This window comes from Myotis daubentonii, chromosome X (genome assembly GCF_963259705.1).
Source record: "Myotis daubentonii chromosome X, mMyoDau2.1, whole genome shotgun sequence".
Taxonomy (NCBI): domain Eukaryota; kingdom Metazoa; phylum Chordata; class Mammalia; order Chiroptera; family Vespertilionidae; genus Myotis; species Myotis daubentonii.
In genome coordinates, this window is record NC_081861.1 from 139,273,960 (window position 1) to 139,298,312 (window position 24,353).

The window sequence follows — 24,353 nt, forward strand, 5'->3', positions numbered from 1 at the left end:
AGCATTTGGGTGGCTTAGTGATTCCACTTCCCTTACAGGTCCGGTGCCCTTAGTGACTGACACCCGGGGACTGAGTTCTGAGCTTGCTGAGTGGGGCTGCAACAATGAATCCATATGTCCAGGTCGCTTAGCAACATCTGGGATACATTGGCGTGTGGCTGCAACAATGTATCAGTATGTCCAGGTCGCTAGCAACATCCAGGATACATTGGAGTGTGGCTGCAACAATGTATCCATATGTCCGGGTCGCTTAGCAACATCCATGATACATTGGAGTGTGGCTGCAACAATGAATCCATATGTCCGGGTCGCTTAGCAACATCTAGGATACATTGGAGTGTGGCTGCAACAATGTATCCATATGTCCGGGTCGCTTAGCAACATCCATGATACATTGGAGTGTGGCTGCAACAATGTATCCATATGTCCGGGTCGCTTAGCAACATCTAGGATACATTGGAGTGTGGCTGCAACAATGTATCCATATGTCCGGGTCGCTTAGCAACAACCATGATACATTGGAGTGTGGCTGCAACAATGTATCCATATGTCCGGGTCGCTTAGCAACATCTAGGATACATTGTTGCCGCCCTACTCAGCGAGCTCAGAGCTCTTTGCACTTAAGGAGTTGCATGCATCCTTGGTTATGAGCTGCCCGCTCTAGGCCCCTGGTCCCCAAAGTGGGGCACACCCCCCCATAGGGGGAACCTTTGAATGTTAAGGGGGGGGTGAGGGCAATTCAAGAAGGAGTTACGAACAGTGAATTTTTTTGGCATTTCTTATGGCTCTAGGGGCCTCGCCTACAGTATACAAATCTTTATTGTGACATATTTATATGCATTTTAGTTCTCTCCTCTATGTTTGGAAACTTGATTTGCTATTTTTATTTCCTATCACTTTATATTGTTACCAGAGGCCGGATGCCCGAAATTCGAGCAAGAGTAGGCCTTCCTTCCCCCAGATACCAGCACCGGCTTCGCTTCCGCACTCCTGGCTTCAGCCGGAAGGTCGTCCGGAAGGACGTCCGGTCTAATTAGCATATTCTGCTTTTATTATTATAGGTGATTATTAACAATGTCTGAGTGACTTCTCCCTCAGTATTTCCACTGTCCTTTTCATTATTTTATTTTTTTTTCTCTTTCCTGGATGCCATGTTGTCCGCATGAATAGGAGTTCGCTTTTTTGAATAATAAGATTGTTTCTGAAACATCTCTTTTTCTTATTTATTTTATTTTTTAATTGATTTTGGAGAGAAAGGGAGAGGGATCGAGAGACAGAAACATCCATGATGAGCCCTGACCGGTGTGGCTCAGTGGATAGAGCGTTGGCCTCCAGACTGAAGGGTCGCGGGTTCGATACCGGTCAAGGGCATGTACCTTGGTTACAGGCTCGATCCCCAGTGGGGGGCGTGCAGGAGGCAGCTGATCGACATTTCTCTGTCATCGATGTTTCTAACTATCCCTCTCCCTTCCTCTCTGTAAAAAATCAATAAAATATATTTTTTAAAAAATAGAAAAAAAACCCATCCATGACGAGAGAGGATCGGCTGCCTCTTTCATGCCCCCACCGGAAATCGAGCCCACAACCCAGGCATGTGCCCTTGGCTGGAATCGAACCTGGGACCCCTCAGTCCGCAGGCCAACGCTCTACCCACTGAGCCACATCAGCCAGGGTTGAATAGTAAGATTTATATATCGCGGGCGGCGGGGCGGCAGCAGGATTTTAGAGAGTCTTTGGTGGGGCATGGCCAAAAAAAAGAAAAAGAAAAAAAATTGGGGGAATTATCGGGTGAGATTGTGACTCAAACACAGGGAAGGCAAAGGCCGGATATCCACGAGAGAGTTAAACAGGCAAAAAAAAAAAAAAAAAAAAAAGGGCGGGGGGGGGGGGACATGTGTAATCATTTCAACCACAGAGATACAATAAGATACAAAATGCAATGACTGGCGAGTGTGAACGAGTGGGCGCGTTGTGTCTTGGCGCAAGTCCAGGAGGCGGCGGGTGTAGCTCATAACCGAGGACGCATGCAACTCCCTAAGTGCAAAGAGCTCTGAGCTCGCTGGCTGAGTAGGGCGGCAACAATGTATCCTAGATGTTGCTAAGCGACCCGGACATATGGATACATTGTTGCAGCCACACTCCAATGTATCCTGGATGTTGCTAAGCGACCCGGACATATGGATACATTGTTGCAGCCACACTCCAATGTATCCCAGATGTTGCTAAGCGACCCGGACATATGGATACATTGTTGCAGCCACACTCCAATGTATCATGGATGTTGCTAAGCGACCCGGACATATGGATACATTGTTGCAGCCACACTCCAATGTATCCCAGATGTTGCTAGCGACCCAGACATATGGATACATTGTTGCAGCCACACTCGAATGTATCCTAGATGTTGCTAAGCGACCGGGACATATGGATATATTGTTGCAGCCCTACTCAGCGAGCTCAGAACTCAGTCCCCGGGTGTCAGTCACTAAGGGCACCGGACCTGTAAGGGCAGTGGAATCACTAAGCCGCCCAAACGGTGCAGGGAACTCCGATTCGCCGTTGAAGGACTTGATAGCGCCCCGAAGTCGTCCCTTAATGTCATTCAATGAAACTGCATCCCAGGCCAGTCAGGAAACGCCTCGCTGGGCCGAGCTGGGCGCTTCTGGTTCCAAGAGCGCAGAGATGGCGCCGCCGGAACTAGTTTTGTGCAAACTTGCTTGCACCGTCAGCTTTTCGGGCTGCAAGGCGAGGCCAGCGAGAGCTTGGGGGACTGGAAACGGAGCTCATGGCCAGGATGCAAAACGCTAGGGATGTTGCACGTCTCTCACCTGGCTGAGCAGGTGGAGAGTTTGCTATCCGCGAGGAGCGCATGCCCACAGGGCATGGACCAGGCCGCGCGCTTCCATATTTCACTTTTTGCTTTCTTTGTGAATTGCTTTTTTAAAAAAAAAATAAAAATAATAAAGACCGCTATTTAGCCCAGCCCGCCTGGCATGGCTCAGAGGTTGAGCGTCCACCTAGGAGCCAGGAGGTCAGGGTTCGATTCCCGGTCAGAGCACATGCCTGGGTTTCAGGCTTGATCCCCAGTAGGGGGCGTGCAGGAGGCAGCCGATCCATGATTCTCTCTCATCATGGATGTCTCTCTCTCTCCCTCTCCCTTCCTCTCTGAAATCAATACAATTTATTTTAAAAGAAGCATAAATTTTCTCTTCTCTCTCTCTCTCTCTCTCTCTCTCTCTCTCTCTCTCTCTCTCTCTCTCCTCTCTCCCCTCCCCACAACCCCCCAGTATATCCCATACACTCACTCACCACACACAAATCTCAGCGTCAAAGTCAGGAATCGAGGCAATATTCTATAGCAGAGGTGAGGACAAACGGCAAAAGGTGCAAAACTACTGAAGGGTCCCGGGTTCGATTTCCGGTCAAGGGTACATGCCTGGGTTTCCAGGCTCGATCCCCGGTGTGGGGCGTGCGGGAGGCAGACGATCCATGGTTCTCTCTCATCATGGATGTTTCTACTAATATATCTCCCTCTCCCTTCCTCTCTGAGGTCAATAAAAATATATATATTTTAAAAGAAAACTACGTTTGGGCTTTTCGACTCCCAATATTTTACGGGTCCTGAAAAAAATCGATCATGGCAAGTCTTGGGCAGCTCGGAACCAGGACGCCCCATGCCAACCACTCGGGTCCAACGTACCCAAGAGCCACCTGACAATAACGAAGCGCTTCTGGTTTTGTGGTCTCTCCCCTCACCCCGGCCCCCGCCCTCTCCACCCCGCAGGTCGCCAGGGCCCACGCACCCCGACAAGATGCCACGCCCCCGCGCGCCCTGGCGAGCGCTGTCCGCGGTGCTGATCCTGGCGTGGGCGGCGCCACCTCCCGCGGCGCGCGCCTGCCCGCACCCTTGCTCCTGCTACGTGCCCACCGAAGTCCACTGCACGTTCCGGTCCTTGGCAGCCGTGCCCGCGGGCATCGCCAACCACGTGGAGAGGATCAACCTGGGGTCGGTACCGCCTTCTTGGCGCGCGCGCGCGGGGCTCCCGGTCTGCGGGTGTATTGGGGCTGTTGCGCGGACCTGTGTGCGTAATTGTGCGTAATGGTGTGAAATTGTGCGTAACTGTGCGTAATTGTGCATAACTGGGCACGTGTGATCCTTTTAGTATCGCTCTTTCTAGAGTTAGGTGGTTCTGTTTTCTTCTTTTTTACATATTTTTTAATGCCCTTCCTGGTTGGTTTAAAGGATGGAGCGCGGACCTATGTGCGTAATCGTGCGTAATCGTGCGTAATTGTGCGTAATTGTGCGTAACTGGGCACGTGTGATCCTTTTAGTATCGCTCTTTCTAGAATTAGGTGGTTCTGTTTTCTTCTTTTTTACATATTTTTTAATGCCCTTCCTGGTGTGGCTCAGTGGATAGAGCGTCGGCTTGCAGACCAAAGGATCCCGGGTTCGATTCCGGTCCAGGGCACGGACCTCGGTGGCAGGCTCCTCCCCAGCCCAGTCGGGCGTGTGCAGGAGGCAACCAATAGATATATTGCTCTCACATCGATGTGTCTCTCTGTCTTTCCCTCTCTCTGAAAATCAATGGGAAAATATCCTCGGGTGAGGATGAAAAAATAAAATATATAAAATAAATAAAATGTAAAAAAATACATTTTTTTTTTATTGGTTTCAGAGAGGGAGCGAGAGAAACATCAACGATGGGAGAGAATCATGGATTGGCTGCCTCCTGCATGCTCCACAATGGGGATCAAGCCCGCAACCCGGGCCTGTGACCTGGCCGGGAATCGAACCCAGGACCTCCCGGTTCCTAGGTCGACGCTCAACCACTGAGCGTACTCTGTGCCTCATTATGGGCTTAACTTGATCAGACATCGTCCCTCTGGGCACTTAAATGAGTTCATCCATCATCTCTCACCACGGACATAAAGTTTTAAGAACAAAGCATCAATTGTAGAGACATTTCCCATGACGACAGTTCTTTAATATATTGGCGATATGAATGCCCATGGTACTTGCAGAAATATAAGATTACTAGAGGCCCGGTGCACAAAAAAATTGTGCACTCCGGAGGGGGGGTCCCTCAGCCCGGCCTGTGCCCTCTCGCCGTCTGGGACCTCTCGGGGGATGTCTGCCTGCTGGCTTAGGCCTGCTCCCTGGGGGATTGGGCCTAAGCTGGCAGTCAGACATCCCTCTGGCAGCCCGGCAGCCCTCGGGGGATGTCCACTTGCCAGCGGGGAGCAGACCTAAGCTGCAGTCGGACATCCTTAGCGCTGCTGGGGAGGCGGGAGAGGCTCCCACCACCACCGCCGTCCTGGCAGCCGTCAGCCTGGCTTGTGGCTGAGCAGAGCTCCCCCATGTGGGAGCGCGCTGACCACCAGGTGGCAGCTCCTGCATCGAGCATCTGCCCCCTGGTGGTCAGTGTGTGTCACAGCGACCGGTCATTCCCAGTCCTTCTGCTGTGAGGGTCAGTTTGCATATCACCCTTTTATTCTATAGGATTATTATTACTCGAGGCCCAGCGCACGAAATTGTGCATGGGTGGGGTCCCCAGGCCTAGCCTGCAATGAGAGCCATCTTCCGCCCACTCGCCAGTCGCCAGTCCCGCCCTGCCACCCCCCACCCGGATCCCCGTGGTTCCCCATTCGCCATCCTGTGATTGGAGCCTGCAGGCTGAGGCGGGGAGGGATGGAGAGGTGGTCAGTGCACCTCATAGCGACTGGTCCAGCGGTCGTTCTGGTCGTTACGCTGTTATGGTCGCTGGGCTTTTATTATATAAGATGGGTAATCCTCATCCTAACCTATATTCCCCATGGATTTTTAGAGAGAGTGGAAGGGAGGGAGGCGGATTTAGAGTGAGAAACATTGAAGGGAGAGAGAGACACACGGATTGGTTGCCTCTTGAACATGCCCGGGACCAGGGATCGAACCTGCAACCCAGGTATATACCCTGGACCGGGAATCCAACTCCAGACACTTTGTTGCATTGCTGGGGCTCTAACCATTGGGCAACACCCTCCAGGGCCATCATATGACTTAAGTGGATTCAGAAACGATGAAAGAATAACAAAAACAGCCCTGGCAGGTGTGGCTCAGTGGATAGAGCGTCAGCCTGCGGACCGAAGGGTCCCGGGTTCGATTCCCGGTCAAGGGCATGGACCTGGGTTGCGGGCACATCCCCAGCGGGGGGCGTGCAGGAGGCAGCTGATCGATGTTTCTCTCTCTCATCATCGATGTTTCTGACTCTCTATCCCTCTCCCCTCCTCTCCGTAAAAAAAATCAATAAAATATATTTTTCTTTAAAAAAAAGAATTATGGAAACAATCAGCGGAACGTCTCTGCGATTCTGCCTATTTGAGACCCTATAGGACAAAAGGCCGATATGCAGAATGTCCCCTTGGGAGTTCGGCCGCTCGCTGTGACATGCGCTGACCACCAGGGGGCGGCCCGGATCGCCGGCCAGGCCCGGGGACCCCACCCCTGCACGAATTTCGTGCACCGGGCCTCTAGCACCTATCGGGCTACGGGGCGTCCCAGAACTCACGCGCGATTCGAATTCGGCGTGAGCATGAACGGCAACCGCAACAACAAACACAAGCCTAATCTGACTCCGTTCACGGAACCGGGTTCCGGTGTCTGCCGCCCTCTGGTGCCAGCCCGCTCACGGCGCCTCCCCCTCCGCGCGCCCGGGTTTCAGGTTTAACAGCATCCAGGCCTTGGCGGAGGGCTCGTTCGCGGGGCTGACCAAGCTGGAGCTGATGCTGGTCCACGGCAACAACATCCCCAGCATCCCCGACGGGGCGCTCCGGGACCTCCGCGCTCTCCAGGTAACGCCCGCGTTTTATTTATCTTACTTTACTTATTTATTTATTTACCTTACTTTACTTATTTATTTATTTATCTTATTTTACTTATTTATTTATTTATCTTACTTTACTTATTTATTTATTTATCTTATTTTACTTATTTATTTATTTATTTAACTTATTTATTTATTTATCTTATTTTACTTATTTATTTATTTATTTAACTTATTTATTTATTTATCTTATTTTACTTATTTATTTATTTATCTTATTTTACTTATTTATTTATTTTATTTATTTATTTATCTTATTTTACTTATTTATTTATTTATTTATTTTACTTATTTATTTATCTTATTTTACTTATTTATTTATTTATTTTACTTATTTATTTATTTATTTATCTTATTTTACTTATTTATTTATTTATCTTATTTTACTTATTTATTTATTTATCTTATTTTACTTATTTATTTATTTATCTTATTTTACTTATTTATTTATTTATTTAACTTATTTATTTATTTATCTTATTTTACTTATTTATTTATTTATCTTATTTTACTTATTTATTTATTTTATTTATTTATTTATCTTATTTTACTTATTTATGTATTTATTTATTTTACTTATTTATTTATCTTATTTTACTTATTTATTTATTTTATTTATTTATTTATCTTATTTTACTTATTTATGTATTTATTTATTTTACTTATTTATTTATCTTATTTTACTTATTTATTTATTTTACTTACTTATTTATTTATTTATCTTATTTTACTTATTTATTTATTTTACTTATTTATTTATTTTATTTTACTGTTAATTTTTATTTTATTATTTATTTTAATTATTCGTTTTATTATTTTACTTTTACGGGTCTGCAGGCCGGCCAGCGCTCTATTCACCGAGCCAAACCAGCAAGGGCTGTATTTTATTTTATTTCATTATTTTATTTTTTGTTATATTCTATTTTATATTTTATTTTACTCATTTTATATTTTTCTTTTTATTTATTTTATTATTTTATTTTATGGGTCTGCAGGCCGTCGCTCTATTCACTGAGCCAAACCAGCAAGGGCTGCATGTTATTTTATTTTGTTTCATTTTATTTTATTTCATTTTATTATTTTATATTTTTCTTTTCTTTATTTGTTTTATTATTTTATTTTATTTTATTTTATATTTTATTTTGTATTTTTCTTTTCTTTTATTTATTTTATTTTTATTTTATTATTTTATTTTATCTATGTATCTATGTATCTATCATCTATCTATCTCTATATATCTATATCTATCTATGTATCTATCATCTATCTATATCTATCTATCATCTATCTATCTATCATCTATCTATCTATCATCTATCTATATCTATCCATCTATCTATCTATCATCTATCTATATCTATCTATCATCTATCTATATCTATCATCTATCTATCTATCTATCTATATCTATCTATCTATCTATCTATCTATCTATCTATCTATCTATCTATCTATGATCTATCTTTCTGTCTTTCTATCTAGTGATTGACAACATGGCATCCATGAAAGACAAAAATAAAAGAATGAAAGAAGAGTAGAAGTACTGAGGAGGAAATCGCTAGGAAATTGTTAAAAATAATAATAACAATATGAGCCCTAACTGCCTCAGTGGATAGAGCGTCGGCCTGCGGACTCAAGGGTCCCGGGTTCGATTCCTGTCAAGGGCACGGACCTTGGTTGCGGGCACATCCCCAGTAGGAGGGTGTCCAGGAGGCAGCTGATCAATGTTTCTCTCTCATCGATGTTTCTAACTATCCCTCTCCCTTCCTCTCTGTAAAAAATCAATAAAATATATTAAAATAAAATTAAATTAAATTAAAAAATAATAAAATAAAATAATAAGATAAAATAATAAAATAAAATAGAAAATAAAATAAAATAATAATAATAATACAATGTAATAAAATAAAATGATAAAATAAATAAAATAATAAAATAAAATAATGAAATAAAATAATAAAATAGAATAGAATAAATAATATTGAATAAATAAAATAAATAAAAATAAAATAATAGAATAGAACAAATAAAATAGAATAAATAAAATAGAATAAATAAAATAAAATAAATAAAATAAAATAAATAAAAAATAAAATAAAATAGAATAAATAAAATGATAAAATAAAATAATAAAATAGAATAGAATAAATAAAATAAAATAAAAAAATAATAATAAAATAAAATACAATAAAATATAATAAAATATAATAAAATAAAATAAAATAGAATAGAATAAATAAAATAGAATAAAATAAAATAAATAAAATAAAATAAATAAAAAATAAAATAATAAAATAGAATAGAATAAATAAAATAAAATAAATAAAATAATATAATAACATAATAAAATAAGATACAATAAAATACAATGAAATAAAATAAAATAAAATAATAAAATAAAATAAAATAATAGAATAAAATAAAATAATAGAATAAAATAATAAAATAAAATAATAAAATAGAATAGAATAAAATAAAATAATAAAATAATTGAATAAAATAAAATAATAAAATAAAATAAAATAGAATAAATAAAATAAAATAACACGCGGGATCCCCCGCCCGTCTGTCCCCTGTCGCCGCAGGTCCTCAAGTTCAGCTACAACAAGCTGCGCGTCCTGGGCGCCCACACCCTGCGCGGCCTGCGGAGCCTGGTGCGGCTGCACCTGGACCACAACCAGCTGGAGTTCCTGCACCCGCAGGCCTTCCTGGGCCTGACGTCCCTGCGGCTGCTGCACCTGGAGGGCAACCTGCTGCGGCAGCTGCACCCCGGCACCTTCGCCACCCTCGCCCTCCTGGGCCACTTCCCGCTCTCCAACGTGCGGCACCTGTACCTGGCGGAGAACCGGCTGCGGGCGCTCCCCGAGGGGCTGCTGCGCACCCTGCCGCTGCTGGACAACCTGTACCTGCAGGGCAACCCCTGGGCCTGCGACTGCGAGATGCGCTGGCTCCCGGCCTGGGCGGCCCAGGCCCCAGGTGAGACGGGGAGGCGGGCGCAGGCGGCTGTCCATCACCCCGGCCCAGGCCCCAGGTGAGGCGGGGAGGCGGGCGCAGGCGGCTGTCCATCACCCCGGCCCAGGCCGCAGGGGAGGCGGGGAGGCGGGCGCAGGCGGCTGTCCATCACCCCGGCCCAGGCCCCAGGTGAGGCGGGGAGGCGGGCGCAGGCGGCTGTCCATCACCCCGGCCCAGGCCGCAGGGGAGGCGGGGCGGCGGGCCCAGGCGGCTGTCCATCACCCCGGCCCAGGCCCCAGGTGAGACGGGGAGGCGGGCGCAGGCGGCTGTCCATCACCCCGGCCCAGGCCCCAGGTGAGGCGGGGAGGCGGGCCCAGGCGGCTGTCCATCACCCCGGCCCAGGCCGCAGGGGAGGCGGGGCGGCGGGCCCAGGCGGCTGTCCATCACCCCGGCCCAGGCCGCAGGGGAGGCGGGGAGGCGGGCGCAGGCGGCTGTCCATCACCCCGGCCCAGGCCCCAGGTGAGGCGGGGAGGCGGGCGCAGGCGGCTGTCCATCACCCCGGCCCAGGCCCCAGGGGAGGCGGGGAGGCGGGCGCAGGCGGCTGTCCATCACCCCGGCCCAGGCCCCAGGGGAGGCGGGGAGGCGGGCGCAGGCGGCTGTCCATCACCCCGGCCCAGGCCCCAGGGGAGGCGGGGAGGCGGGCGCAGGCGGCTGTCCATCACCCCGGCCCAGGCCCCAGGTGAGGCGGGGAGGCGGGCGCAGGCGGCTGTCCATCACCCCGGCCCAGGCCCCAGGGGAGGCGGGGAGGCGGGCGCAGGCGGCTGTCCATCACCCCGGCCCAGGCCGCAGGGGAGGCGGGGCGGCGGGCCCAGGCGGCTGTCCATCACCCCGGCCCAGGCCCCAGGTGAGACGGGGAGGCGGGCGCAGGCGGCTGTCCATCACCCCGGCCCAGGCCCCAGGTGAGGCGGGGAGGCGGGCCCAGGCGGCTGTCCATCACCCCGGCCCAGGCCGCAGGGGAGGCGGGGCGGCGGGCCCAGGCGGCTGTCCATCACCCCGGCCCAGGCCGCAGGGGAGGCGGGGAGGCGGGCGCAGGCGGCTGTCCATCATCCCGGCCCAGGCCCCAGGGGAGGCGGGGAGGCGGGCGCAGGCGGCTGTCCATCACCCCGGCCCAGGCCCCAGGGGAGGCGGGGAGGCGGGCACAGGCGGCTGTCCATCACCCCGGCCCAGGCCCCAGGGGAGGCGGGGAGGCGGGCGCAGGCGGCTGTCCATCACCCCGGCCCAGGCCCCAGGTGAGGCGGGGAGGCGGGCGCAGGTGGCTGTCCATCATCCCGGCCCAGGCCCCAGGTGAGGCGGGGAGGCGGGTGCAGGCGTCTGTCCATCACCCCGGCCCAGGCCCCAGGTGAGGCGGGGAGGCGGGTGCAGGCGTCTGTCCATCACCCCGGCCCAGGCCCCAGGTGAGGCGGGGAGGCGGGTGCAGGCGGCTGTCCATCATCCCGGGCACATGGCGAGGGGGGGGGGTGCCTTCTGTTATGTGTGATGCACCTTCTCCCTCCCTCCCTCCCTTCCTTCCTTCCTTCCTCATTTCTTTACTAGAGACCCAGTGCACGAATTCGTGCACCTGCAATGCATTCTTTCTCGCTCTCTTTCTCTCTCTCTCTCTTCCTTCCTTCCGTCCTTCCTTCCTTTCTTTCTTCTTTCTTCATTTCTTTACTAGAGACCCAGTGCATGAATTCGTGCACTTGCAATGAATTATTTCTTTCTCTCTCTCTCTCTTTCCTTCCTTCCTTCCTTCCTTCCTTCCTTCCTTCCTTCCTTCCTTCCTCTCTTTTTCTTTTTTCTTTTTCTTTCTTCATTTTTTATTTCTTTTTAAAAAAAATATATTTTATTGATTTTTCACAGAGAGGAAGGGAGAGGGATAGAGAGTTAGAAACATCGATGAGAGAGAAACATCGATCAGCTGCCTCCTGCACGCCCCCCACTGGGGATGTGCCCGCAACCCAGGTACATGCCCTTGACCGGGAATCGAACCCAGGACCCTTCAGTCTGCAGGCCGACGCTCTATCCACTGAGCCACACCGGTCAGGGCATTTTTTATTTCTTTACTAGAGACCCAGTGCATGAATTCATGCACTGCAATGCATTATTTCTTTCTCTCTCTCTTTCTCTCTTTCTCTCTTTCTTTCTTTTTCTTTCTTCTTTCTTCATTTCTTTATTTCTTTACTAGAGGCCCGGTGCACAAAATCGTGCACCAGTAGGGTCCCTAGGCCTGGCCTGCGGAGGCCGAAACTGGCTCTCCGACATCCCCTGAGGGGTCCCAGATGGCGAGAGGGTGCAGGCCAGGCCGAGGGACCCCACGGGTGCACGATTGGGGCCGGGGAGGGACGCGGGAGGTTGGCCAGCCGGGGAGGGACCGTGGGAGGACTCCAGGGCACGTCCGGCCCGTCTCGCTCAGTCCCGATTGGCCGGAACCCAGGAGCAAGCTCACCTATTGGTTTGAGCGTCTGCCCCCTGGTGGTCAGTGCGAGCGGTTGAACGGCCTCAGCATATCATTAGCATCTTACGCTTTGATTGCTTGAATGGCCGACCGGACGACCAGACACTTAGCATATGAGGCTTTTATTATATGGGATTTACTTCCTAGAGGCCCGATGCACAAAATTTGTGCCGGACTAGGCCTTCCTTCTCCAGCTGCTGGCACCAGCTTCCCTCTGGCACCTGGGACCCGGGATTCCCTCCCAGCCCTTTCTTTGTCCGGAAGGATATCTGGAAGGATGTCCGGAAGGATGTCTGGTCTAATGAGCCTGTTACGCTTTTATTATTATAGATCTTTAATACTCCCTCGAGGATATATTTTTATTTCTTTACTTCTTTATTATTAATCCTCATTCGAGGGTATTTTTTCTTTCTTTCATTCGTCCTTTCTTTTTCTTTCTTTATTGTTAATCCTCACCCAAGGATATTTTTTTATTTCTTTATTTTTTTATTTTTTAAAAATATCTTTTTATTGATTTCAGAGAGGAAGGGAGAGAGAGAGAGATGGACATATCCATGATGAGACAGAATCATGGATCAGCTGCCTCCTGCACGTCCCCTACTGGGGGTCAAGCCCTCCCTTTCATTTTGTCTATAAATCATTAGAGATCGCGGTTTGATTCCCCATCAGGGCACATGCCTGGCTTTCAGGCTCCATCCCCAGTCGGGGGCATGCAGGAGGTGGCCGACCCATGAGTCTCTCTCATCATGGATGTTGCTATCTCTCTCTCTCTCTCTCTCCCTTCTTCTCTGAAATCAACAGTAAAAATATATTAAAACTAGAGTCCCAGTGCACAAAATCGTGTGCGGGCAAGGTCCCTAGGCCTATCCTGCAATCAGGGCCACCCTCCGCCCGCTCGCCAAGTCCCCAGTCCCACCCTGCCGCCACCTACCCCCACCCTGCCGCCACCTACCCCGGTTCCCCATTCGCCATTCGGCAATCGGAGCCTGTGGGCCGGAGGGGAGGGACCGAGTGGTGATCAATACACCTCACAGCGGCTGGTCCAGCCATCATTCTGGTCATTACACCGCTATGGTCGCTGGGCTTTTATTATATAGACCAGTGGTCGGCAAACTCACTAGTCAACGGAGCCAAATATCCACAGTACGACGACTGAAATTTCTTTCGGGAGCCCAATTTTTTAAACTTAAACTAGATAGGTAGGTACATTGTGATTAACTTAATTAGAGGACTCCTAAGCTGGCTTTCGCCAAAAACGTCCTCAATCTGATGGAGATACGTTCGCAGAGGTCGACCCCTTCCAACTCTCCCATCCACACGCGTCTTGTAGATTTGTTTCGTCCGTCTCCTTTCCTTCATCCTCTCTCTGTGTCCACACCATCTCAGCACACCTTTCTCCATCCTCAACCCTACATCTTCTCTCCCTCCACAACCTTCCCTGAAATTCACTTCATCAACTTTACTTAACGTTTTCAGTCAACCTCGCACCGTGCGTGCGCGCCCGCACGAGGCATTTTGCGGAAGAGCCACGCTCCAGGGGCCAAAGAGCCGCATCTGGCTCGGGAGCCGCGGTTTGCCGACCCCCGGTCTAGGGTAAATGAACAAACCTGGATAGTCCCCACGCACCGTGCTCAAGGGATTTAAGGCCAGACAGGAAGGCACAGAGGCAAGGAGACGAGGGGTTAGGTCCTAACAGGGACGCACGCCAGGTGGGACGGCCGCCAAGCAAGTCTTTGCCCCTCACTCACAGCACGTCTCTCTGCTTCTCTGTCGCAGGGATCCTCAAATGCAAGAAAGACAAGGCCTACGAGGGCGGCCAGCTCTGTGCCACCTGCTCCAGCCCGACAGCCTTGCGCGGACACGAGATCCACACCCTCGATAGCATCCCGTGCGCGCGACCGTCCATCGTGTCCCCTCTGAGGGCCAACGCGACCGCCGGCAGCAGCGCCGAGGAGGACCGGGACGAAGACGAGGACGGCGACGGCCCGCCGCCCCCCGCGACGGACCCGCCGTCCCCACCGTGGGCCATCTCGCTGAACATGACGGACGAGCACGGCAACACGGTGAGCCTGGCCTGCGAGATCAGGAGGCCGTCGGGCCTGGGCCGGGTCCAGCTGAACCAGACCGAGTCCCAGGGCCTGGACGTCAACGCCACGGTCGCCCTGGACCTGGAGTGCCCCATGACGCGGGAGAACTACGAAAGGCTGTGGAAGCTCATCGCCTACTACAGCGAGGTGCCCGTCACGCTGCACCAGGAGCCCGTGCCCGGGCCGGACGCCGGAGTAGACACCTACCAGTACAGGCAGGACGCCGACGACGACGCCCTGTACTACACGGGCGTCCGGGCCCGCGTCCTGGCCCGGCCGGCCTGGGTCCTGCAGCCGCGCATCGACCTGCAGCTCAACCGCCGGCGGAGCACGTCCAAGAAAGTTCTGCTGTCCTACCAATCTCGGTTCTCCCTCACCGTGTCCGGCACCGACGCCGGGCAGTCCCGCGGCCGCAGCTGGGTCATGATCGAGCCCGGGCGAGACGTGCGGAGAGCCCAGACGGTCCTCGAAGGGTCTCCGTGCCAGCTCAGCTGCAACGTGAAGGCGTCCGAGAGCCCCTCCATCTCCTGGGTGCTCCCCGACGGCTCCGTGCTGAAGGCGCCCACGGACGACCCGGACGGAAGGTTCTCCATCCTGACCAGCGGCTGGCTGAGGATAAAATCGACGGAGCGGGCCGACTCGGGCGTCTACCAGTGCGTGGCCCGGGTGAAGGACGAGACGGACCGCCTGGCGTACCGGGTCCTCGTGCAGCCTCGCACGGTGCGGCCCACGGAGGGACACGCGGTGACCGTCGCCAAGAACCCCGGGGAGCCCCTGGAGCTGCCTTGCCAGGCGCTGGCCGTCCCCGAGGCCCAGCTCAGCTGGATTCTCCCCAACCAGAGGATCGTCCACGAGTTGGCCAACACCTCCCACGCCTACGTCTTGCCCAACGGGACGCTCTCCATCCCCGCGGTCCGCGTGGGCGACGGAGGCTACTACCGATGCGTGGCCGTCAACCAGCAAGGGGCCGACCAGTTCACGGTGGGGGTCACCGTGAGCAGGAAAGGGTCGGGCGGGGCGTCCAAACGAGGCCGGCGCCCGGGTGGGAAGGCCCTGGCCAGGCCCAGAGGGGGTGTCGTCGAGGACGAAGGGGGCTCGGGCGTCGGCGGGGACGATACCCCGTCGTCGAGCAGGGTCCTGCACCCAAAGGACCAGAAGGTGTTTCTCCGCCCGAAGGAGGACCCCAAGACCAAGAAGGGGCGAAGGAAGCCAAAACCCTGGAAGCACGCCGAGAGGGAGCCCGAGGCCACCATCGCCGAGGGCCGCAGGGCCTTCGAGTCCCGGCGGAGGGTCAACGTGGCCAGCAAGCAGATCAACCCCGACCACTGGGCGGATATCTTAGCCCGGGTCCGTGGGAGGAACGCCCCCAAGGGCACGGGCGGGCCCGAGGCCGCCGTGGAGACGGCCACCGCGCCGTCGGAGAGCGGAGAGGCCACGCCCGTCCCGCCCGTCGCGTCTCCTCCCTCGGTGTCCCCGTCGGCGGCGGCCCAGACGACAGCCAGCGCTGAGGAATTCTCGGCGGATGCTCTGTCATTTGGGGAGGAAGAGCCGGTTTCCAGGACCGCTTCCGCCCCCGGGAGGAGGCCCGACCGAGGCCGGGCTGGCGTCCTCACGGCTGAAGCCAACGCGACCGGCACCCATCTGCGAGAATCCGACGACGGCGACGATGAGGTTCCTGCAGAGACCCAGGGTCTACCTCAGATGGCCGTGGACTCCCAGTGGACCGTGGCCACGACAGGGACGTCGGATATGCCTTACGAGTCTTCGACGCCACAGATCCTGGACCCGGCCTATGAGGAGTCCACCGGTGATCACATCGCCACGGATGACTGGTCTACCGTAGATGTCGGCCCCAACATCGCCACGGACGACTGGTCTACCATAGGCATTGGGCCTATGCCAGAGCCTACGTCCCGTGAGAATGCGTCTCCCTCGGTGGCCACCTCCTGGGGCGAATCGGACCTCATGCCATCCGTGGACCCAGCATTGGATGAGGATCAGACAGAAGGACAGGCGTCCAGACTTGACACTCCAACGCCCACCTTGGCCGTGGTTGAGTCAGGGCCATCAGAGCGATCTGGCGATCTCGCAACACGAGGACACAAAGAGGAAGAGGCGGACGTCCCCCAGTTCGTGAGCCATGGTTTCAGCCCTCAAGGCAGCCCATGGATCACAACGGGCACAGAGGAGAACTCGCGGAAGCTTCCGGAAGGAGACACGCCGGAGAGGGGGCCCACCAGCTCCCGTGGATCCGAGAGGAAGCGTCAGGGCGTTGAGTCTGTCGAATCGACTGCGTCGCTTGGCTCTCTAGTTGACGAGGGCCCCGTCGCCGTCGGCACCATCGCGCCCACCCCAGAGGTCACCTGGCCATCTGCGCCCACCACCGCTCCCCCTTCCCAAAAAAGGCCCCACGGGAGGAGGAGGCCGCGGCCCCACAGATTCCGACACCGGCATAAGCCAACCCCACCCTCGACGTTCATCCCCACAGCCACCTTCTCGGCTGGACCCGCCGACGTACCCGGAGCCAAGACCCCCGGGCGAGTGGATGGTTCGCTGGTTCCTACCTCCTGGGGGGAGAGTACGGTTGGGATCCCCAAACAGGTGGACCCCGTAACCAAGGGGACCCCATGGAGGAAGCACGGTAGGAGGCCAAACAAACACCGATATGGCACCTCGACAGCGAGCCCCGCGGCCTCTACAGCCCAGCCCAGTCCGTCTTCGGAAAAGACGGCTACAGATGGTACCACTCCCCGGCCGGAAACGGCCCTGGTGTCTACAACCGTCTCCCAGAGAACTGGGGACCCCCGTGAGACCACTAGAGCGGCAGAATACAGGACCACCACCCCCAAGATGCACGTGTCTCGCGATGCAACCCAAGAGACAACGCCAGCCACGTACATGCCCGTATCGGACGGAAAAGAAACGGAGAATTCAAGTGTCTACAACGTCCATGACAACATAAGCGAGTCCGTCACTGATGTCACATCACCTCCTGGCTTTGAGGTCCCCGCCGCGGGGGAAATTAAGAAGGAATCCCGTCCTTCCAGCGTTCCAGGCACGGAGAGCTGGACTCCACCGAGGACAGCCCCGCCTGGGGGTCCGCAGACAGACACCCCCGTGCCCCCCTCTTTGGAGACCCTCACGCACCCCTCATCCTTTTCCCAAGACTCGGGGGACCCGGATCTCCCCTCTGATGTCCCCCCTTCCCTGGCGCTCTCTACACAGGAAGACGTTGTTGCTTCCACTGCTCGGAGCACAGATGTAGAGGCGACTTCACGTTGGGCCGGATCCACCATCCGTGGCCGGGGTCCTCACGAAACCACCCCGGCTCCCGTCCGTCCCGCAACGCGACCCCAGCATCCCGTCCTCACTCCGGCCCCCGTGGGGGAGTCAGCGACCCCGTTCGCACCCACGAGTCTTGGGGAGCCAACCACTACCACCGAGCCCGCCCATCTCACGTCGAGCCCGCCACCTCCAACGTCAACGGGTCCCAAGGACCGCGTCCTCCTCAATTCTGTGGGGGGCCCCGAACCCCAAACTGCCCCCGGGAAGAAGGAGGAGGTGACCCAGCACACGTGGTGGCGAGGAAACGAATTATCCACCCCCTCGCCCAAGAGGGGTCCATTTCACGTCACCCCGAAACAGGAGGCAGGGAGGGAAGTCTTAGACGAGAGGACGAAGGACATTGTTCTACGCGGCCCCGATGGTCACCACCATCCCGGTGGGAGAGTCCAAGTTCTCCACCAACCGGCCAGAGCTCCCCCGAGAGGGACGACGAGGCCACCCCACGGGACCACCCAGAGCCCCTTCAGATACCTCGCGACGTTCCAGCCCCCTCGCCACGGGACCAACAAGCCGGGCATCACCGCGTACCCCTCCAGGGTTTTGTCGGACAAGAAGCCCTGGACGACGACAACGTTCTCCAGCCCGGCCACCGCGGGCCCGTGGCGCACGTCCACGCCTCACAAGGTCACGGACCACGGGGCGGACCGATTCCACGGCCACTCCAGAGGGTTTGGGCACAACAGCCTCCCGGATCTGAGAGACCCCGTGGGCCGGCCGCCCAACGCAAGGGTCCCTCATCACTCCGACGGAAGATTCCCTTTCTTCTCCAACCGGACGTTCTCTTTCCCACAGTTGGGCGTCACCCCAAAGACCCAGCCCCCCACCTCCCCCGCCCCAGGGCTGAGAGACAGAGCCGTCAACCCGGGTGCCTACAATCGGATCCACACTCAGACCATCACCCACGTGGACTTTGGCCCGCCAGCACCCCCGTCACTGCCCCGTCCCAGGACCGTGTCCCCCCCTTCCACCAACGTCCAGAACAGCCCGGTGGTCTACCCCACCCGGAACGCCGTCCCCTTCCTGACTTCCCCCGGCCCTCCGTCCGGAAGCTTCCATCCGAGCGGCTCCAAGCTCTTCTCCGCGGGGGGGCCGCCGGCGTCTAAATTCTGGACCCTTGGAGAGAAGCCACAGATCACCACCAAGTCCCCCCAGACCGTGACCGTCACGGCCGAGACCGACGTCGCCATCCCGTGCGAGGCCACGGGGAAGCCCAAGCCTTTTGTCACCTGGACCAAGGTTTCTACAGGTAGGGCGTTGAAGCGGCTGCATTTTTTACAAAAAATCTTTGATAGAGGCCCGGTGCACAGATTCGTGCACGGGTGGGGTCCCTCGGCCTGGCCTGCGGGGATCCGGCCGAATCCGGCTCTGCGACATCCCCCGAGGGATCCCGGATTGCGAGAGGGCGGTTCTCGGGTGACGCACCCCAGAATCGGGCTCCCTCCTCTCTCAGCAGCTCCTGTGTTGAGCATCTGCCCCCTGGTGGTCAGTGCACGTCGTAGCTACCGGTCAGACAGTTGTTCAGTTGGACGGTTGCTTAGCCTTTTGTATATATATATATAGACTAGCGACCCGGTGCATGAAATTCATGCACAGGTTGGGTCCCTAGACCTGGCTGGCTGCCGGCTGCTGGCTGGGGCATTCCTACATTCTGTGCTGCCTCCTGGTGGTCAGCGCATGTCATAGCGAGCAATCCAACTCGAGGGGACACTTTGCATATTAGGCTTTTATATAGATAGATTGATTGATTTCAGAGAGGAAGGCAGAGAGAGAGAGAGAGAGAGAGAGAGAGAGAGAGAGAGAGAGATTGAGAAACATCCATGATGAGAGAGAATCATGGATCGGCTGCCTCCTGCACGCCCCCTACTGGGGATCGAGCCCACAACCTGGGCATGTGCCCCTGACCGGGAATAGAACCTTGACTTTGTGGTTCATATGTCGATGCTCAACCATTGAGCCATGCCAGCTGGGTGGGTCTCTGTTTCGATAAGACAGCTGATCGAACCTGGGAGGGAACCTCATACCATCCTTGCTCCAGTGGGTCTTAGCAATGTTGGTAGCTCCCAAACATTAGGCGCTGACTGGGAATCGAACCCTGACCTCCTGGTTCATAGGTCGACTTCTTTGATCAGCTCAGCCTTTGATGTCGAACATTTCGTAATGATTTTTTTCCCCCTGAGGAATGTTTGCTGGAATTAGCTAATGGGGACGCCGTGGGCTTTTTGTTCTAAAAGGAAGGGGGAGAGAGAGAGAGACACACACACACACACACACCAGTGATTTTATTATTATTCTCGTCTCTGTTGTTTTGTTCATATATCTAATTTCCCTCTTCCCTTTCCTTGCTCATTTTTTGTCTTTTTTTCACTACTCAATTTTTAAGAATATTTTTATTGATTTCAGAGAGAGGAAGGGAGAGAGAGAGAGAGAGAGAGAAACATCCATGATGAGAGAGAGTCATGGATCGGCTGCCTCCTGCACGCCCCCTACTGGGGATGGAGCCTGCAACCAAGGCATGTGCCCTTGATTAGAATCGAACTGTGACCTCCTGGTTCATAGGTCGATGCTCAACCCCTGAGCCACAGGCCCGGCTCTCATGGCATTTTAATCCACTCCTCTATAGACGGGCACTTGGAATGTTTCCAGATCTTAGCTATGGTGAATTGTGCTGCTATGAACATAGGGGTGCATATATCCTTTCTGATGGGTGTTTCTGGTTTCTTGGGATGCAGTCCTAGAAGTGGGATCACTGGGTCACATGGGAATTCCATCTTTAGTTTTTTGAGGAAACTCCATACTGTTCTCCACAGTGGCTGCCCCATCTGCCTTCCCAACAGCAGTGCAGGAGGGTTCCTTTTTCTCCTCATCCTCTCCAGCACTTGTCGTTTGTTGATGTGTGGATGGTAGCCATTCTGACAGGGGTGAGGCGGTACCTCACTGTCGTTTTAATTTCCTTTCTGCTGTGGCAGTGTTATCTATATAATAAAGAGGCAATATGCAAAGTGACTGTCATGCCCTCACAAGATGGCTGCCTATGACAGGGCCAGCAGGGGTGTTACTGAAGGATGACCAGATGACTGAACAGCAGGCTGCATGGGGTGACCAGGCCAGCGGGGGGGCCGTGAGGGGCGACCAGGCTAGCAGGGGGGGCAGTTGGGGTGACCAGGCCAGCAGGGGGAGGGCAGCTGGGGGAGACCAGGTCAGCAGAGGGGGGCAGTTAGGGGTGACCAAGCAGGCCGGCAGGTGAGCGATTAAGAGCCAGCAGTCCAGGATGGTGAGAGGGATGTCTGACTGCTGGCTTAGGCCCGATCGGACCTAAGCCGGCAGTCGGACATCCCCCGAGGGGTCCCAGATAGGAGAGGGTGCAGGCTGGGCTGAGGGAACCCCAATGCCCCCTCACACACCAATTTTGTGCACCGGGCCTCTAGTATTTACATACTCTTGGATATGTACTAGTATTTTACACACACACAGACACACGTGAACCATATTAACAGAGTCATTCTCAATGACTATAAAAAAGTTTCAAGCCATTTATGGGAGCTTAGAGGAATCGGCTACTTTCTCATGTGAAAACTGGGCGTATCTGGAATCCTTTTCAGATGGTGCCTGGGCAGCCCGGCTGGCGTGGCTCAGTGGTTGAGCATCGACCTGTGAACCAGGAGGTCACAGTTCGATTCCCAGTCAGGGCACATGCTCGGGTTGTGGGCTCGATCCCCAGTAGGGGGTGTCCAGGACGCAGCCGGTCCATGAATCTCATCATGGATGTTTCTCTCTCTCCCTTTCTCTCTCTGAAATAAATTATATATATAAATTTTTAAGAGCCCAGCTGGTGTGGCTCAGTGGTTGAGCATCAACCCATGAACCAAGAGGTCACCATTAGATTCACCATCAGGCCACATGCCCCGGTTGCGGGCTCCATCCCCAGTAGGGGGCGTGCAGGAGGCAGCGGATCCACGATTCTCTCTCATCATCCATGTTTCTATCTCTCTCTTCCTCTCTGTATTCAATAAAAATATGCTTTTTTTTTTTTTTTAAAAGAGGGTCGTTTCTCTGGATTCTGACAGTCCCTGGTGTTTCCCTCCCAGGCGCCCTCATGACACCCAACACCCGGGTCCAGCGCTTCGAGGTCCTGAAGAACGGAACCTTCGTCATCCGCCAGGTCCAAGTCCAGGACCGCGGCCAGTACGTGTGCACCGCCCAGAACCTGCACGGCGTGGACCGGCGCGCGGTCCTGCTCTCGGTGTCGGTCCAGCAGCCCCAGATCCTCGCCTCCCACTACCAGGACGTCACCGTCTACCTGGGCGACACCATCGCCATGGAGTGCCTGGCCAGGGGCACCCCCGCGCCCCAGATCTCCTGGATCTTCCCGGACCGCCGGGTGTGGCACGCCGTGTCCCCCGTGGAGGGCCGGGTCACGCTGCACGCAAACCGCACCCTCTCCATCAAAGAGGCCTCCTTTGCCGACCGCGGCGTGTACAAGTGCGTCGCCAGCAACACGGCGGGCGCGGACAGCCTGGCCATCCGCCTCCACGTGGCGGCCCTGCCCCCCGTGATCCACCAGGAAAAGTGGGAGAACATCTCGCTGCCCCCTGGGCTCAGCGTCCACATCCACTGCAGCGCCAAGGCCGCGCCCCCGCCCGCGGTGCGCTGGGTGCTCCGCGACGGCACCCACATCCGCCCCTCCCAGTTCCTCCGCGGGAATCTCTTCGTCTTCCCCAACGGGACCCTCTACATCCGCAACCTGGCGCCCAAGGACAGCGGGCGCTACGAGTGCGTGGCCGCCAACCTGGTGGGCTCCGCGCGCAGGACGGTGGAGCTGACGGTGCGGCGCGCGGCGGCGGCGGCCAACGCGCGCATCACGGGCACCTCCCCGCAGAGGACCAACGTGCACTACGGGGGGACGCTCCGGCTGGACTGCAGCGCCTCGGGGGACCCCTGGCCGCGCATCCTGTGGAGGCTGCCGTCCAAGCAGATGATTGACACCTTCTTCAGGTACGTGCGCCCCTGGCCCCTGGCCCCTGGCGTGCCATCCATCCACCCACCATTGCGCTCCTGTGCGCCATCCATCCACCCACCATTGCGCTCCTGTGCGCTATCCATCCACCCACCATTGCGCTCCTGTGCGCTATCCATCCATACACCATTGCGCTCCTGCGCGCCATCCATCCATCCACCATTGCGCTCCTGTGCGCTATCCATCCACCCACCATTGCGCTCCTGTGCGCTATCCATCCATCCACCATTGCGCTCCTGCGCGCCATCCATCCACCCACCATTGCGCTCCTGTGCGCTATCCATCCACCCACCATTGCGCTCCTGCATGCTATCCATCCATCCATTCACCATTGCGCTCCTGTGCGCTATCCATCCATCCACCATTGCGCTCCTGCCACCATCCATCCACCCACCATTGCGCTCCTGCGTGCTATCCATCCATCCATTCACCATTGCGCTCCTGTGTGCTATCCATCCATCCATCATTGCGCTCCTGTGCGCTATCCATCCATCCACCATTGCGCTCCTGCGTGCTATCCATCCACCCACCATTGCGCTCCCGCGCGCCATCTATCCATCCATCCATCATTGCGCTCCTTTGCGCCATCCATCCATCCACCATTGCGCTCCTGCCACCATCCATCCATCCACCATCGTGCTCCTGTGCGCCTCTCCTTTCGCGGATGGAGACAGTCCCATCCGGGACAGGTCTTCTTGGGGCCGTCCTTGGGAAGGATGAAGGCGCACAGGTCTTGCTCCCCGTGCGCGCTGGTTCAGGGGGGACATTCGTTTTTCACACAAGGATGTCTGGTCTTTATAAGCTAGAGTGCCTGTTGGGCTAGCCCCACATAGGTCCTCTCTCTCTCTCTCTCTCTCTCTCTCTCTCTCTCTCTCTCTCTCTCTCTCCCCCTCGTTAAACCTAGAATATTTTTCCCATTGATTTTTTTAAAATATATTTTTACTGATTTCAGAGAGGAAGGGAGAGGGAGAGATAGAAAATATCAATGATGAGAGAGAATCATTGATCGGCTGCCTCCTGCACACCCACTACTGGAGATGTGCCCGCAACCAAGGCACATGCCCTTGACCGGAATCGAACCCAGGACCCTTCCGTCCGCAGGCCGACGCTCTATCCACTGAGCCAAACCGGTCAGGGCTTTTTTTTTCTTTTTACTTTTTTTCAAAAAATTATTTTTTTATTGATTTCAGAGAGGGAGAGAGAAACATCCATGAAGAGAGGGAATCATGGATCGGCTGCCTCCTGCATGCCCCCTCCTGGGGATCATGCCCGCAACCCGGGCAGGTGCCCTTGACCGGGAATCGAACCCGGGACCCTTCCGTCCGCAGGCCCACGCTCTATCCACTGAGCCACACCAGCTGGGGCTGTGGGGACGTGCGTGGAGGTGGCGTTGGCCCGCCTGAGGCAGCAGGGAATACGAAAGAATGCCCCTCAGGCCACACTGAAACCATTCTACCCGTATCTCTCTCCCTGTAAATCATCAGCGGTGACATCTGACTATTTATCGTCCTCGTTCCGGGTAATTAAACAACCCACGTCTGTTTGATGAGCGAGAGGCGCCTGGCCCTGGGGACACACGGGGGACGTTTAAACATGCAGAT

General features: G+C 53.9%; 2 protein-coding genes across 3 annotated transcripts in view; both read left to right on the top strand.

The window, feature by feature from the left end:
* Positions 1 to 24,353, top strand: part of PRKX (protein kinase cAMP-dependent X-linked catalytic subunit) — a 321,391-nt gene that overhangs the window by 112,216 nt on the left and 184,822 nt on the right. The gene's annotated exons all lie outside the window — the stretch shown is intronic.
* MXRA5 (matrix remodeling associated 5) overlaps positions 1 to 24,353 on the top strand; it is a 31,301-nt gene that overhangs the window by 3,400 nt on the left and 3,548 nt on the right. Inside the window, exons 2-6 of the mRNA XM_059680144.1 lie at positions 3,785 to 4,006; positions 6,699 to 6,828; positions 9,446 to 9,836; positions 14,083 to 18,984; positions 21,824 to 22,730. Of these exons, the coding sequence (XP_059536127.1) occupies positions 3,785 to 4,006; positions 6,699 to 6,828; positions 9,446 to 9,836; positions 14,083 to 18,984; positions 21,824 to 22,730 (6,552 nt within the window). The remainder of the gene's footprint in view (positions 1 to 3,784; positions 4,007 to 6,698; positions 6,829 to 9,445; positions 9,837 to 14,082; positions 18,985 to 21,823; positions 22,731 to 24,353) is intronic.